This window comes from Priapulus caudatus, unplaced genomic scaffold (assembly GCF_000485595.1).
Source record: "Priapulus caudatus unplaced genomic scaffold, Priapulus_caudatus-5.0.1 Scaffold156, whole genome shotgun sequence".
Classification (NCBI taxonomy): Eukaryota; Metazoa; Priapulida; class Priapulimorpha; order Priapulimorphida; family Priapulidae; genus Priapulus; species Priapulus caudatus.
In genome coordinates, this window is record NW_014577217.1 from 112,447 (window position 1) to 126,253 (window position 13,807).

Genomic DNA, 13,807 nt, shown 5'->3' on the forward strand with positions numbered 1-13,807 from the left:
TTTAGGGTTTTCAAAGAATAACTAAAACATGGTGAAAATGTATGTGACAATTTTAAAAACATACTTCCTGTTTAAATAGCTGTTAAGCTTACATGTAAAACTAGAGGAATCCATTAGTAAGGGCACACCCATGCAAACAAGAAACAACCGGAATGGGTTGCCACAACAGCAGAGCAACCTGCCACTTTCACTACCAAGGTCATCCAGCTGAGCAGGAGAGAGAGAGAGAGAGAGAGAGAGAGAGAGAGAGAGAGAGAGACTGAGCAGGGGAGCATGTTAGTTGTTACAACTATGCCCACTACCCATTCTTGCTGGGCCAACAAACAACTGTTCACTCAAGGTTGCAGTTTTATCACAGGTTGGAAAACCTGCTGCAAGTAACAGCAGCTTATAATCATTTCTTATCACCTTCTGTACCACTTGTGAAATCTAATTCAGATTTGGAAAGGTCAATGTTCATGATGATTATGAAGGTAAGTATGGAAGTATGGTAAGTAATAACTACATATACAATGATAAATCAACAATCTGCCTCCCAGAGCATGACTGATAACTCGTTCAAGCCTCAATGATCTTTAGCTCTGTAAACATAGACATTAAATGTAGACAGATTGTACCTACAGATAGAGAATTCTGGGGTAGTGTCACATCCTGCACACTGCCTACATACGCAAACTATGCCACCCCCACATTCTGCCTACAATTAATGAACAGAGTGGCTTACGCTATATGCCCGGCAGCCGGCATATATCTGACGGCTGCAGAGCACGGTCTTCGATTTCTTAAATGCCCGGCAGTTTTTAATTTTCAGCATTATCTCAAGTAAACAAGGGTTAGGGTTAGGATTAGGAACTGCCGGGCATTTAGGAAATCGAAGACCGTGCCGGGCTGCCCGCCCGGCTGCTGGGCATATAGCCACAGCGATTAATGAAAGTGCCACATTCCTGCAGAAATGAAAGTGCTTTTATTGTAGAGTAAAATGGTTGGGATAAATGTGTTAAGTTAGTATTTTTACCCACTAACTTCACACCCATGCACAAACCCTGCCACTTCTACTGAAAATTAAGTTTGTTAGAAGTCATCAAGTGGCGTAGTTTGTGAGGTAGGTGTGTGCAGGATCTAACACACTACCCGAATTCTTCGACAGAGACGGTTGATGAATGGAATTTGTATTTCACTTTTTGTGGCTTAAAACCATAGCCCAAGGAGTAGGGAAGGCAAGGATGGTATAATGAATAGCAAGTCGATTATTGCGTCCGAGCACGTGTAAGATAGTGGTTAAAACCAGTTTAATCAGCGGTGAAGTTGTTCGATAAAATCCAAATTTTATAGTTATGCTCTAGTCTAGAGACAGAATATTTGCAATATAATGCTGACTGGTAGGCCTACTTAATAATAGTAATACTAATAGTATAGTATTACTATTACTATTACGTATTAGGCTAAACCGACCAGGCTCTACAACTGTAACACGGCGCCATCGAGAAGGGAACTTGTGGCCCCTATTATATTAAAGTATTAGGCCTACTACTACTAGGTAGACTTATTTCTACAGAGGTTTCGACGAATTATTACAAATACAGCACTGCTCGAGGCTATCCCTGCGTAGAGTTAGTCCTTTTCACCATACCGAGACCGAATTCAACGTAGGTTGAAGTAGATCCTACTAGTACTAGGACTAACCAAGGAAAGGCCAAGGGCAAGGCAGGGCAGTGAAATGACAATGCGCCGTAGATTTCACATCAAATTAAATACAAACATTTGCATGAATATGGGTACACATTATAAGACACATGAGCACTAACTATCAAGCATTCAGATGTCACATACCATTTTGATGAAAGTTTCCTTGTTGCGGTGAGACAAGACAACGACAGCAGCAGTACGAACACGAGAACGACTGAAAGTCAAGTACCTCAGACCCTGGCACCGAAGAACGAACACCGGCGAAAACGTTCGCTTTCCGTACGGTTGCCACGTGTAAAATATTTCGCACGACTGATGATTTACGTCAGTAATGTAAAATAAAATAAAATAAAACTATTTACAAACATATTTAATATATTTTTAGTGGTTAATATTTTTTAAAAGCTTCGTTATATTATAATAATTCAGAAAGATTGCCGTGGGACTACATTGAGTCATGTTTGCATAATATAGATCGATTTAACAGCGGTGGAAGGATATGACAATTCAAAATATGGCGACCCCCATCAATTTATACAAAAGTTAATGTGTTGCCAGTTCTCCACGAAAAAATCATAAAATGAACAAATATTAAACCAAAGAAACCAGTAATAATAACTGTAAGGGTGGATAAGCAGTACAATGTGTAGTTTACACGGTTGTGCATGATGGTAATCGTTGTGAATGACTGCTGAGAGTTGTTATATATAGTCAATGACCGCGTGTTAGCTCCAAGTAAGCCAGTTGGCATCGGCGTACGCCAGCGATCTTAATGTCTCGAGGCTATGGGTACCCAGTCCCATTCGCTTCATACGTGTAACGAGACAAACGAGGCGGTCGGTCGGCGCCAGATTTCGATAATAAGCCTTGGGAATAAATGTCACGATTTGAGAGTATTAGCATGAGCAAGACCACTAACACAACCCTAACACTAACCCCTATACCATAACCCTAACCTAACCCTAACCCTAAATCCATAACCCTAACCACTAACCCTACCACGCAAAAAAGGGGCTTGAACCGACGACGGCTGGCGCTACCTCCACCCACTGCGCTCAAGAAACGGTTAGCTACGCTGCATAGTGATAGATGATCCTATAAGCCGCGTTCAACAGGTATGATTTGGCTTCGAGCCAAAATGTGCTTAGATTTGGCTCGGGCCGGTTTTGAGTCGAGCTTCACGACGTCACTATCCTCATAAATAAGATAGAGATACGTAGAAGATATAATAGAGATAGATAATAGATTATATTTATAGAGATGCAAGTGTCACACCGTACGCAAGTAGGGAGCGAAGTAATACTCATTACTACTGTCGTCAAATGTCATAATTCAAAATTCAAATAAATTTTAATTGCACAATATCTCACACTCACAAGATACTTGGACAGTATGCTCGCGACAGATGGCGTGTGTGTAACATTTAGAGTGTTTACTTACGTTCCGAGTCAATTATCAATCTTGAAAACGTGCATCACTGAATCAAATTTTCAAATTTTTACTACTGTTTTGCGACTTTATTTTACTCCGAAGTACACGTGTTGACACTCGCAGATCTACCGCCAAACACCGAGTTCTACCGCTCTACCCTCTCGCCGAAAGCTGGTGCTAAAATTTGGCTCGGCCTGGTCCACGTTTTCGATGGGACCAAATCTGGCACGGGCCTAATTCAGGCTCGGGGCCAAAAACGTCTGTGTGAACACTCGGCTCGAGCCAAATCTAGGCACGGGCCTAATTAGCTCGGCCAAAAACGTCTGTGTGAACACGCCTTATGTCCCCGGGTTACTGCCGGAATCGTACCCTGGTTACGGTCCGTATACCGGACGTACCCTTGGTAGCTATATTATATGCCGGCCCGTACCTCGGCCTAAGCTCCACTAACGATCTAGGGAGTCGCCTACCTGCCTACTCCCTAACCCTAACCCGAACCCAGGCGAACCCTATTAGTATACCTAATCCTAACCCTGAACCATCACAAAAATAGTAAACAGTTACGTTCGCGGTATACGGACCGTACCCAGGGTAGACGTTCCGAGACTGGGGGACATAGACCCTATGTAGCGTGAGCTAACCGGGTATTGACGTTAGTCCATCACAGCCTGGTCGGTTAACCGCCGTGTGTGCTGTAGTCAGTAGTGTAACTGTAGCGGCAGGTGCCGACATTGTTCTTTACGCTGCCAAGTGCGTGCGTAGTGGTATGATAGTCCACAGTAGTGGTAATGATAACGTCGTAAACATTGTCTTGCAATTCAAAAAGTTCTATGTCAAGGGACTTATATCGAAGACCGAGAGAAGATAGAAAGTTGATAAAATTTACACAATTCAACACTGGATCACAGTAAGAAAGATCTTCAATTTGCGATTACACCAAAGAGAAAGGAAGATAAATTCTATTTGATTCGCAATCATCATTTCAATTCACAATCTCGGCTTACCTGGAATTGAACATTTGCATTTTCAAAATTAAATAAAGTTTAATTTATTGCAGCAGATAATCGTAGATCATACAGCAAATATGCAGCATAACTACAATAAAACAAATTCCTAGGCTTAATAAAAACATCATAATACATTGATAATTATATTTTTGTTATTTAACATAAATTAACCGTTCTATCCGAAAAATACAACCAACAGTTCAACTAGTGTAATAAAATACAACTTCCTAAACTACAGTAAACGAACAACGATCAGCTGGCTGTCAAGAGTCACTGCATTTAACAAGAAGTCAATTTTTTGTTACTCATCTGACCATAGTTCAATGCAGCTTGTAGAATCGCATGATCGCGTTGCTCCGTGCGGTCCGTCCGAGCGTACCGTCCGTGCGTGCCGTCAACATTGGGCGAACACATCTAACCGCGTCGGCGTACGGGTCACTGATATCGGGACGTGGGGGGTAATCCGAAAATCGAGTTGATCGTCGAAGTCTCGGGGGTCCAAAGTCAAGGTCAAGAGGTTAAAAAGAAGGGGAACATTCACTCCTTAACTTAAGGTATAGGGAGGAAATGCAAGACATTGCGGCACAAATCTAAACGGCTCGACCTAGGTCTCGTGATATGTCGGTGTATAGCAATCATGGTAGGAAAAGCCATCACTGTGCCGAAATGAGGTCACAGGTCAAAGGTCCAGTGGCACCAGGGCAGATTTTATGACATTTACTCGAAGGCACCTGGTCTGACGGAGCGATTCGAAAGAAAACTGTTTTTTGTTTTCAGCGTGACCTAGCATGTTTTATGGCTTGTATGTGAAAGGACCATGAATTCCCTTCTGCTGACATGCGAAGAGTAATGTCGGATAACCTTTTGACCCTCAGGAGGAGGGTTAAACTTTGATTTGTTGACTGTCTGTAGAAAGAATTTGGACTGCCAGGTTTGCTAGTAAATCTATACATGCCTGGATTAAGCTAAATGTCACAGTGGAAATTTCAAAAGCTAAATTTGGTTAAAGAAGGATGTATGTTCCTTAAATCGTATAATTTCTAATGTCATTTGTACTGTCAGGTATGTTACCTGTAACGTATGCCACTGCAGTTGCTGCTGCCAGTGCATCGTTTGGTGGCCAGTTTTTTGGGGCCCTGCGTTAATTGGCTAACAGAGTGGCAGCTCTCTATTGCCAATTTGGGCAGCCTGTAGGCTTGCGTAGGTAAATGGATAGAAGTGCTTACCTATTCGTCTTTGCAAATAGTTGTTGCTACTACGTATGTATGGGAAGGCTTTCCATCTTTAATCTGAAAGACACTTAAACGTACGCGGGCCTCATCTCTGCAACTTTCATAAACGATCCCAAACGAACACTCTTTTGAGAAGGTTCCTGATTACGCATCCCTGTGCATTCTCCACTAGTTTTCGGCGTGTATGTGAACACATTGGGTCTCACAGGTTAACTAGAATCTCCACCACTACCACCAATAACAGAGTCACCGCAGTAGAGGTTAGATGAGGTCGGCTGTTCGCTCTGCGCACTTGTTTTACTACAACATTAATATCATATAAACTGTGTATACGTCCACGTCATTGGAGTAGGATGTGACAATGTGCGTGCGCAGTGCAGCTTGAAAAGGACAGTGTGCTTTGGCGCAGCCAAGCATAGATCTGACGAGGACAGACGGCTCACCCCTGAATAAAAGGGAGGGTTCGATTAGTTCTATGTTGTTTTCCCACCCACGTTACATCTATGACAACATTGAGGACTCGGTCACCATCTTTAAAAAAATAATTATGAAATGCGCACGTTTTGAGATCGTACAAGCTTACTTCAGAGTTTAGACTCATCTTTGAGGGCCTGTTTAGTAGCAGAGAATTGCAAGTTTTGGCATCCCCTAAAAAAAGCATGGTGCATCATTTCTTTAACATCTTAACTTGATTTGGTGATAATTGTTTATGGAAATCTGATGAATTCGACAAGTTGTCATTTTTGTTCCCGGAATGTTGACTCTCTGTCAAATCTTTGCCAAATCCCTAATTACTAATTAATTAATTAATCAATTATGTAATTAAACATGTGTTGATAATAAGATGACAAATCATGTATTTGATCCCAAGGTAGCTTCAATCGACTTTTGTAAAATATTAAGGACTCGCTCCGTGTGTTACCGCGCCCCCGCCCCGGCCGCTCAAGAAAGTCATTTGAGCATTGTTGTGTGCCTTGTGCATTTGCGTTGCTATCCTTCGATCGAGGCAACTTTTGTCAAACCACAATACAAAAGCAATGGACATAGAATAAATTTATTGCGTATGAAAATAGCCATAACTCTTTTCTTTTTAAAACTCTAATAGGTATGGTATTAGTTGGAATTAATATGGTAATTCAAATTTTAATAATTGAGTCATTTTGTCTTCTTTTTTCTTTTTTCTATTATGGCGAGTTTAGGTCTACCTCCGGTAATATTATTTGAATCATCAAACCTTTTGTAACATCTCTACATTGGAACTACTGGCTGGTGCTAATTTTGTTTTTATTTTATGTTTACCAGCACATATAATATGGCGTCTGCAAACACATCTGCTAAAAAATATGCTGCTGGAACTATGGATGAGATGGATATCAGCAGCATGTTCCATAAACTGGGGAACAAGTTGGGATGGCATGAGCATGGTGATTTGGACACGGCTATACAGGTATCTGAACCTTGATTTAAACCAACAATGCATTCATGGTTCAATCCATACACTAATTACACCTTAATTTCTTACTTCATTTATCTTTGTATGATCTATATGACAATTTAATGTTTGCTTTATGTATTTTTCTAGACATTGTCAGCGAAGGCCAAACGACATAAATCGAAACTTAAGTTATCGTCGGAAAAAAAGACGCCTGTGGCTAAAAAAGAAAATAAGAACCCAACGAGTAAAATGTCAGATTGTAGAAACGTATTGCCCCTAGCAGAGGAATTGGGCGATGTGATGAAGCCTTTGGCTAATTTTGATAGCAATAATTGCTTAGAGCAGACCCCCACCTCCACTGGGAGTCTAAGTGAAAGAAGACGAGGAAAACTATCCAGGAAGAAGGGAAAGTTGAGAACTAAAACGGACACACCAACTAACGTGGAAAATCACCACACATTTGCTTTCCCAGCCCCCGTCAGCCGAAACTCAGGTGCGCATTCGAAGACGAAAACTAATCGCTCGCGGAGAATCGTCGACTGCAGCTCTACGGGTAGCGACCCCGAATTCCAATCGTCGTCAACGCAGGAAGACGGCGGCGGCAGCGACGCTAACGGAGAGGGTGGCGGTGGCGATGACGATGGTTTCTACGAGGACTCCATCTTCATTCACGGCGACGGCGACCCGGACGACGACGGCGGCATCAAGGAGCTGCCTCCCGACGTCTCCGCCTACTTCTCGACAACGGTTGTCGCCGGCGACGGATTCGCGGAGGCTGCGAGCTCGGACGGCGGTAACCGCGGCGACTATGGCGGCACCTACGCGGACCTGCTCGCCGCGGAGGATCGTTTCTCGCACGTGACCGTGCGCAGCCGCGGGCCGCGTCGCTCGCGCAGCATCCTCGACGAATGGGACGACGTGCCGGTGTCTGAGAGCACCGTCCTATATACCGGCGCATCGCCCAGCGCGGGTCACGCACAAAACCTCGCTCGAGACGTAACACCTGCTGCGACGGGTGTTGCAGACTCTGCAGGCATGCGCGAGGTGTCACCGTCCGTTAACAAACGGTCGACGAGCGAGGACACAAAAGCGAAAGAGCTAGAACGAGGGAAAAACATTTTCTTCGAGCCGCCTTCGTTCACGAAAAAAGCCACCGCCATGCCAAAGAGTACCGGAGGTAGTTCACTCGCAGATTCGCGTGTGGCGGGAGCCGTCGATGGCAATTTCGGCGGGAATTGGGAGCGATTCGATAGGAAGGTTGAGAGTTGGGGAAAGCTCAAGCGAGGATCATCTCTCTACTTTACGTGCCTCGACGAAAGCGTCTTCATCCCCGATCTGGCGACGAGGTTGCGCGTAAAAGAGGCTGCCGACAACCGCAAACCGCCGACGAAGGAAGCAGCGCGGAAAAACATCTTTCAAAGCCTAACCGATCTCTTACGCGAGGAGAAGACCATCGGTGACCCTGGCGCGCCGTCGAAAGTCGACAGCGACTCGCCGGAAACGACGAACGCAAGTAAGACGAGCGTCGCCGAGGTCGTGAATCTCGTCGATTCGTCGGACGACGACGACCCCGGAAATTCGCCGCGACTAATCGACGAGCACGTGTAGAGAGAGAGAGAGAGAGAGAGAGAGAGAGAGAGAGAGAGAGAGAAAGAGATGGGGAGGAAGGAAGATGGAGGGAGAGAGAGTGAGGGAAATTGAGGGAGAGGGCGGAAGGAGGGAGAGAGGAGAGGGAGAGATGGTGATAAAGAGAGGGAGAGGGAGTGAGTAAAGGGAGGGAAATGGAGGGAGGAGAAGGAGGAGAGAGAAGGGGTATAGACAGAGAGGAAGAGAGAGCAAAAGGGAAATAGGGGGAGAGGAAGAGAAGGCGAGAGAGTATGATAGTGGAAGAAGGGGAGGTATAAAAAGGCAGAGAACGAAGGCGAGAAAGGGAAAAATAAAGAGAGCGCGATGAAACGAGAGAGCGACTCATGCGCGCGCACACACACGCACATACGCACGCGCGCGCACACACACACACACACACACACACACACACACACACACACACACACACACACACCACGCCCCTGTCTCCCCACGTTCTCTCACGGTAGCATCAATCAATGTGAGCGAGAAACCTGACGTCATCACCACCAGTCCCCGCGCGTATCTTTCGCGGAAATACCCCGTAGACGTATGGATGGATCCACCGTGGATGGAAGCTGTGCGTGAATATATCGAGCCCAGATCGTCAGAAGCGCAGCACATGTGTGGCCAACCTGTGCCGACGGCCATATGGCCCCGTGTGTGGGGGAACAATGCTGCTGTTGCTGGCCCTGACAGATACATGTGGCCCGGGCAAAACATGGTAACGTCGAGAAAATACGAGCGAGTGCGAGGCCGCGCGCAAAGAACGGGCCAGACGGAATTTTATGGCTCTTGTCTAAGAGATGGTGGATGGTAACGTGGCACCGGCTGTGAGAGTTGAATTCGGGGACACGGGGGTAGCGGCGTACGTACGAATGTGCGCGAGAGAGAAGAAGAACCGGGGAAAGAGAAAGAGCATAAGAAAGAGAGCGAGCAAGAGAGCGATAGAAATGGCGAGTGAGCAAGAAAGAGAGAGGGGGAGAGTGCGACAGGGAACGGGATTGTGCGTATGTGTGCGTGCGTGTACTTCTGCGTGTACTTGTGTGTGAGTGTGCGTGTGAGTGTGTGATTACGTGCATGCGTGTTTGTACACATCCATGCGCGTAACGTCGCACATACGCGCGTGGGCCCGCCAGTGCCGGATCTGAGGCGAGTGCATACACATATTCGTTGCTTGCTTGACTGCATGGCGCTCCCGCGTCGTGCGTTCATACGTCGCCGCTACATGAGGCGTGACGCGTTAGTCTACTGCGTACATCTTACCCGCGTGCGCGCGTGCGTATATACATGTGTGAGTGCGTTTACATGTGCGTGTGTAACTGTGTATCGTAACTGGGCCCGTGTATCGAGACCGTGTACGCTGCCAAACGCCCGATTCACTTCCATTCTTAACGAGAAGGGCGCGAGAGCTTGTATGCGCGCAGACGAGAAATTTTTAACGCCGTTTGCGACCTCTGGCGGTGAACCTTCGCCTCGAGCACTAATTAAGTCACGACTATTTGGAGAGCGTGAAGTCAGTGGGAATTCTAATAACAGATTGAATGTTCTCGAAACTTGTGTTTATGTAGAACATAATAGAACGTTGTTCCAACACAAAATATACCTATAGGTAGGATCTAGAAAGATCTTCGTTTATCTGATATCTGTTGTTGATATGATATATATCAAGAGCTAATAATACCTTATTACTAGCTAGGTATTATTAGCTCTTGATAATATATATTATTTATCTATTTATCTGCTCGCAGGTGTGCGACAGTGCAGAGAGAACGCGTGACACGCTCGCCCACGAGCTCTGCCACGCCGCCGCCTGGGTCATCAGCGGCTCGCGCGACGGCCACGGCCCGCTGTGGCGCCAGTGGACGGCGCTCACATGCGTGCGCCTGCCCGGCCTGCCGCCGATCGGCCGCACCCACACGTACGTTATCGAGACGAAGTACGTGTACCGCTGCACGCGCTGCGACTCGCAGGTCGGTCGCCATAGCAAGTCACTCGACATCACGAAGAAGGTGTGTGGACTCTGCAAGGGCAGGTAGGTCGTCGGAGTGAGAGACACGGGGAGAAGGTGACATGGGGAGGTGACAGAGGAAGAAGGTGATACAGGGAGAAGGTGACACGTCGTGTCTAGATGTGATACGGGGAGAAGGTGACAGAGGGAGGAGATGCAGGGAGAAGATGACAGAGGGAGGTGACAGAGGAAGAAGGTGATACAGGGAGAAGGTGACACGACGTGTCTAGATGTGATACGGGGAGAAGGTGACAGAGGGAGGTGATGCAGGGAGAAGGTCACACAGGGAGAAGGTGACATAGGGCAAAGGTGACACAGGGAGGTGATGCAGGGAGAAGGTCACACAGGGAGAAGGTGACATAGGGAAAAGGTGACACAGGGAGAAGTTGACACAGGGAGAAGGTGACAGGGAGAAGCTGACACAGGGAGCGGGAAATAGGTGTGTAAGATGAAGCGAAGAAAGGGAGGTGGAGATATATATGCGATGTTGGGTGACACAGGGAGAGGCTATATGTATATGAGAAGACGGAGAGAGACAGAGAGAGAGAGAGAGAGAGAGATATGTATGTAATGTGACCCAGGAAAAGGTAGACACTAGACATGTATGTAAGATGACTCAGTGAGAGGTAGATATGTATATAATGCCGATTTTAAACTTGTAGCTAGTGCGGTGACATGGTTGTGAGATGTGATGACAACAGACTATTAGCCAACACATCAAATTCAGATTTGTGGCGAGTAATATTGTAACAGCTACGTTGTCAATGTTCAGTTGTTTTTTTGCACAGGTTTCAGCTGCTAGTGCGAGGCAAGCCGGCACAGGGCGGTGTGCAGCAGCCACAGAAGCCGTTGGGAGGGTTCGCTTTGTTTGTGAAGGACAACTACGGCACGGTAAAGCAGCGAGCGAACGGTGCGCAGCACGCTGACGTCATGCGTCTGCTCAGCGCAGAGTTTGCCGCCAAAAATACAATCTCAGACGCGTAGATCAGATGTTCAGGGTCGTCACCAGCTGCATGAGTAAACAAGTTATCACTCGCTGTTTAATTAAAGGAGGCTGCATTATGGCACAATTTCGATGATGGTGTAATTAGTGAGACCTGGATATCAGAAACTGATAATTAGTTATTAGCAGATTTCTATGGAATCAACATACAAATTGTATACTATATAGTAATATTCGCTGGCAGCAAGATCAAATCCACCCCCATCACGCTAATGCTACAGCATATATATATATATATATATTATATATATGTATTTTGAGCGGTAGAGTCCCGCGCAGCGGCGGCGCCCTCTTGAAGTCCGATTCGAGCAGCGAGAGCGAGTTTGACGGCTTCCTCGCGAGACTGCGGACGCCGAAGAAGACGACGATGGCGACGGATTCGACGCGGAAGCAGAGGGAGGCGGATTGCCGCTTCATCCACGACTCGTCAAGCGACGACGACGACTACCCGAGCCTCGCGACTCGCATACTCCCGAGGCCCACGGACGGGTCCTCGGGGTCGATTGCGCAGCTGCCGCGGAGTGACGGAACCACGGACGGACGAACGAGAGGCGGCGTGTCGCCGCGGCCGCGTCCTGGACAACGTGGCACCGTGTCGCCGCATCCTGGACAACGTGGCGGTGTGTCGCGCCCGCGTCCCGGACGAGGTGGCGGAGGCGCGAGCGTCAAGAGTCGCGCCGTGCCGCCGACGATCGTGACTCGCGCCGACCCCGCGTATGCACCGCGCCTCGACTTCCTGGCGTCGCTGAGTGCACACGTGCCGGCGGGGCGGCAGCGACACGTGGAGGCTGCGCGCTACGTGCTCGAGTTCCGGCATCGCCGCGACGCGCTCGTGCGACAGCTGTTCGCGCTCTACAACGCGCGCGCGTTCGATGGACGCCTGCCTGCTGACCTCGCCGTGACCTGGAACGCTCGCATGACGAAGACGGCGGGATTCACTAACACATTTGAAACCTCCACAACGAACGTCGTATTTCCAAAATACCGATTGCGAATTACCCGTAATCAGAAGACACAATACCGTGCGCGACTTACTCACTCAGCCCGTCCGGAGAATACCACGTAATGCGTGTGCCCAAAAATACGCGTACGCGCAACTGCGACTCCCTTATAAGCAATCGGCAACGGCGACACACGAGAGCAAATAAACCAGGAGCACAGCAGCCACAACAAACGCCATAAAAAGTAGACTGCCGCGCACTATAGAGCGCCGCCAGCTGGCGCACAACAGTCCACTCCTACACAAAACTGTCGGACGCGGACCCGACATAAAACACCCAGGTGGCCCAGAGAAACCGTAAGCTCACGTCGCAAGCAAGCTAAAAATCCGCCAGCCGCTGATGAACAGGCGCGGCGTGAAGCGTCGGGCCGACGTTCAACGACGTTCTCGTCTCGCTGTCGGCACCCCTGCGAGCAGGATAAATAGATAAATAATATATATTAATCAAGAGCTAATAATACCTAGCAGTATAAGGTATATTAGCTGCTTGAATATTATAATTTATTAGTATATATATATAGTCTATATATATATATACATAAATGTATATATAAATGTCTGTCACACACCTGCGGAGAGAAACGCGCGCGCGAGAAAACACTGTTTAAGTGCTAAATTTTCATACTCAAGAAAAATTCACGAATAAGTATAGTCACTAATAAGGGATTTCATCACTGCCGCTGCCGATTAAAAAAATAAAAAATATCCCAGCATGCTATTTACATATTTGCACGTCAGAGCCTGAAAGTATATTGCTCACCAATATACACACATATGGCACCACCATCCCTACTACCGTACTTCGTGAGAGCTCGATGCGATAAATAAATTACTAAATAAATAAATATAATGCAGCATGCTTTTACATATTTGAACGTCAGAGCTTGAAAGTATATTGCTCACCATTGGCACGCCACATATATACCACATGTATACACATGTGATATACACACCCACAGTCGCACACACACCATACACAGAGCTGCCAACCTGTGATCATGAAAATAGTTAAGGCTTTTCTTTATGGGCAGCAGGCGCCATTGTTGTTTATGTATGCTATGCGCGCAATGAAATGATGGGACTAATCTAGAGCACGCGAGAACAACGGAACGCGTGATACCAATATGGCTTGCGCAACACAATCGCCAGATATTTCTCGGCTCGCTGCAAAAAATCGTAAGTTTTTCAGTTTGAACGCACATTCGTAGAAACATCAATGGAATTCGTAAGGAATACGAAAATCGTAAGGTTGGCAGGTCTGCATACACATATTGGCACCGCCTCCGCCACCGCCACCGTACCTTCGTCGACAGCTCGATGCGAGCACTGCGACCGTATCGCGGCGCTGCGGGTCCACAGCGTTGTAGTCAGAATCG

The 13,807-nt window shown here is 47.0% G+C and overlaps 2 protein-coding genes across 2 annotated transcripts in view; one reads left to right on the forward strand and one right to left on the reverse strand.

Annotated features, from left to right (window-relative positions):
- The window catches only part of LOC106806374 (malate dehydrogenase, cytoplasmic-like), a 10,041-nt gene extending 8,080 nt beyond the window's left edge, over positions 1-1,961 (reverse strand). Inside the window, exon 1 of the mRNA XM_014808297.1 lies at positions 1,831-1,961. Within this exon, the coding sequence (XP_014663783.1) occupies positions 1,831-1,833 (3 nt within the window). The 5' untranslated portion in view covers positions 1,834-1,961. The remainder of the gene's footprint in view (positions 1-1,830) is intronic.
- A 217-nt stretch (positions 1,962-2,178) lies between these two features.
- On the forward strand, positions 2,179-12,497 carry LOC106806358. Its single transcript, XM_014808269.1, has 4 exons — positions 2,179-2,357; positions 6,659-6,803; positions 6,939-8,392; positions 11,987-12,497. The coding sequence occupies exons 2-4, from the start codon at positions 6,669-6,671 to the stop codon at positions 12,495-12,497; spliced, it is 2,100 nt and encodes a 699-aa protein (XP_014663755.1). The 5' UTR covers positions 2,179-2,357; positions 6,659-6,668.
- Positions 12,498-13,807: the final 1,310 nt, after the last annotated feature.

Bases quoted from the DNA above. Each gene is read 5' to 3' on its own strand.
- LOC106806358 (XM_014808269.1), top strand. From the start codon at position 6,669: ATGGCGTCTGCAAACACATCTGCTAAAAAATATGCTGCTGGAACTATG. The intron at 6,804-6,938 runs GTATCTGAACCT...GTATTTTTCTAG, and splicing joins ATTTGGACACGGCTATACAG to ACATTGTCAGCGAAGGCCAA. The intron at 8,393-11,986 runs CGTGTAGAGAGA...AACGAGAGGCGG, and splicing joins CCGCGACTAATCGACGAGCA to CGTGTCGCCGCGGCCGCGTC.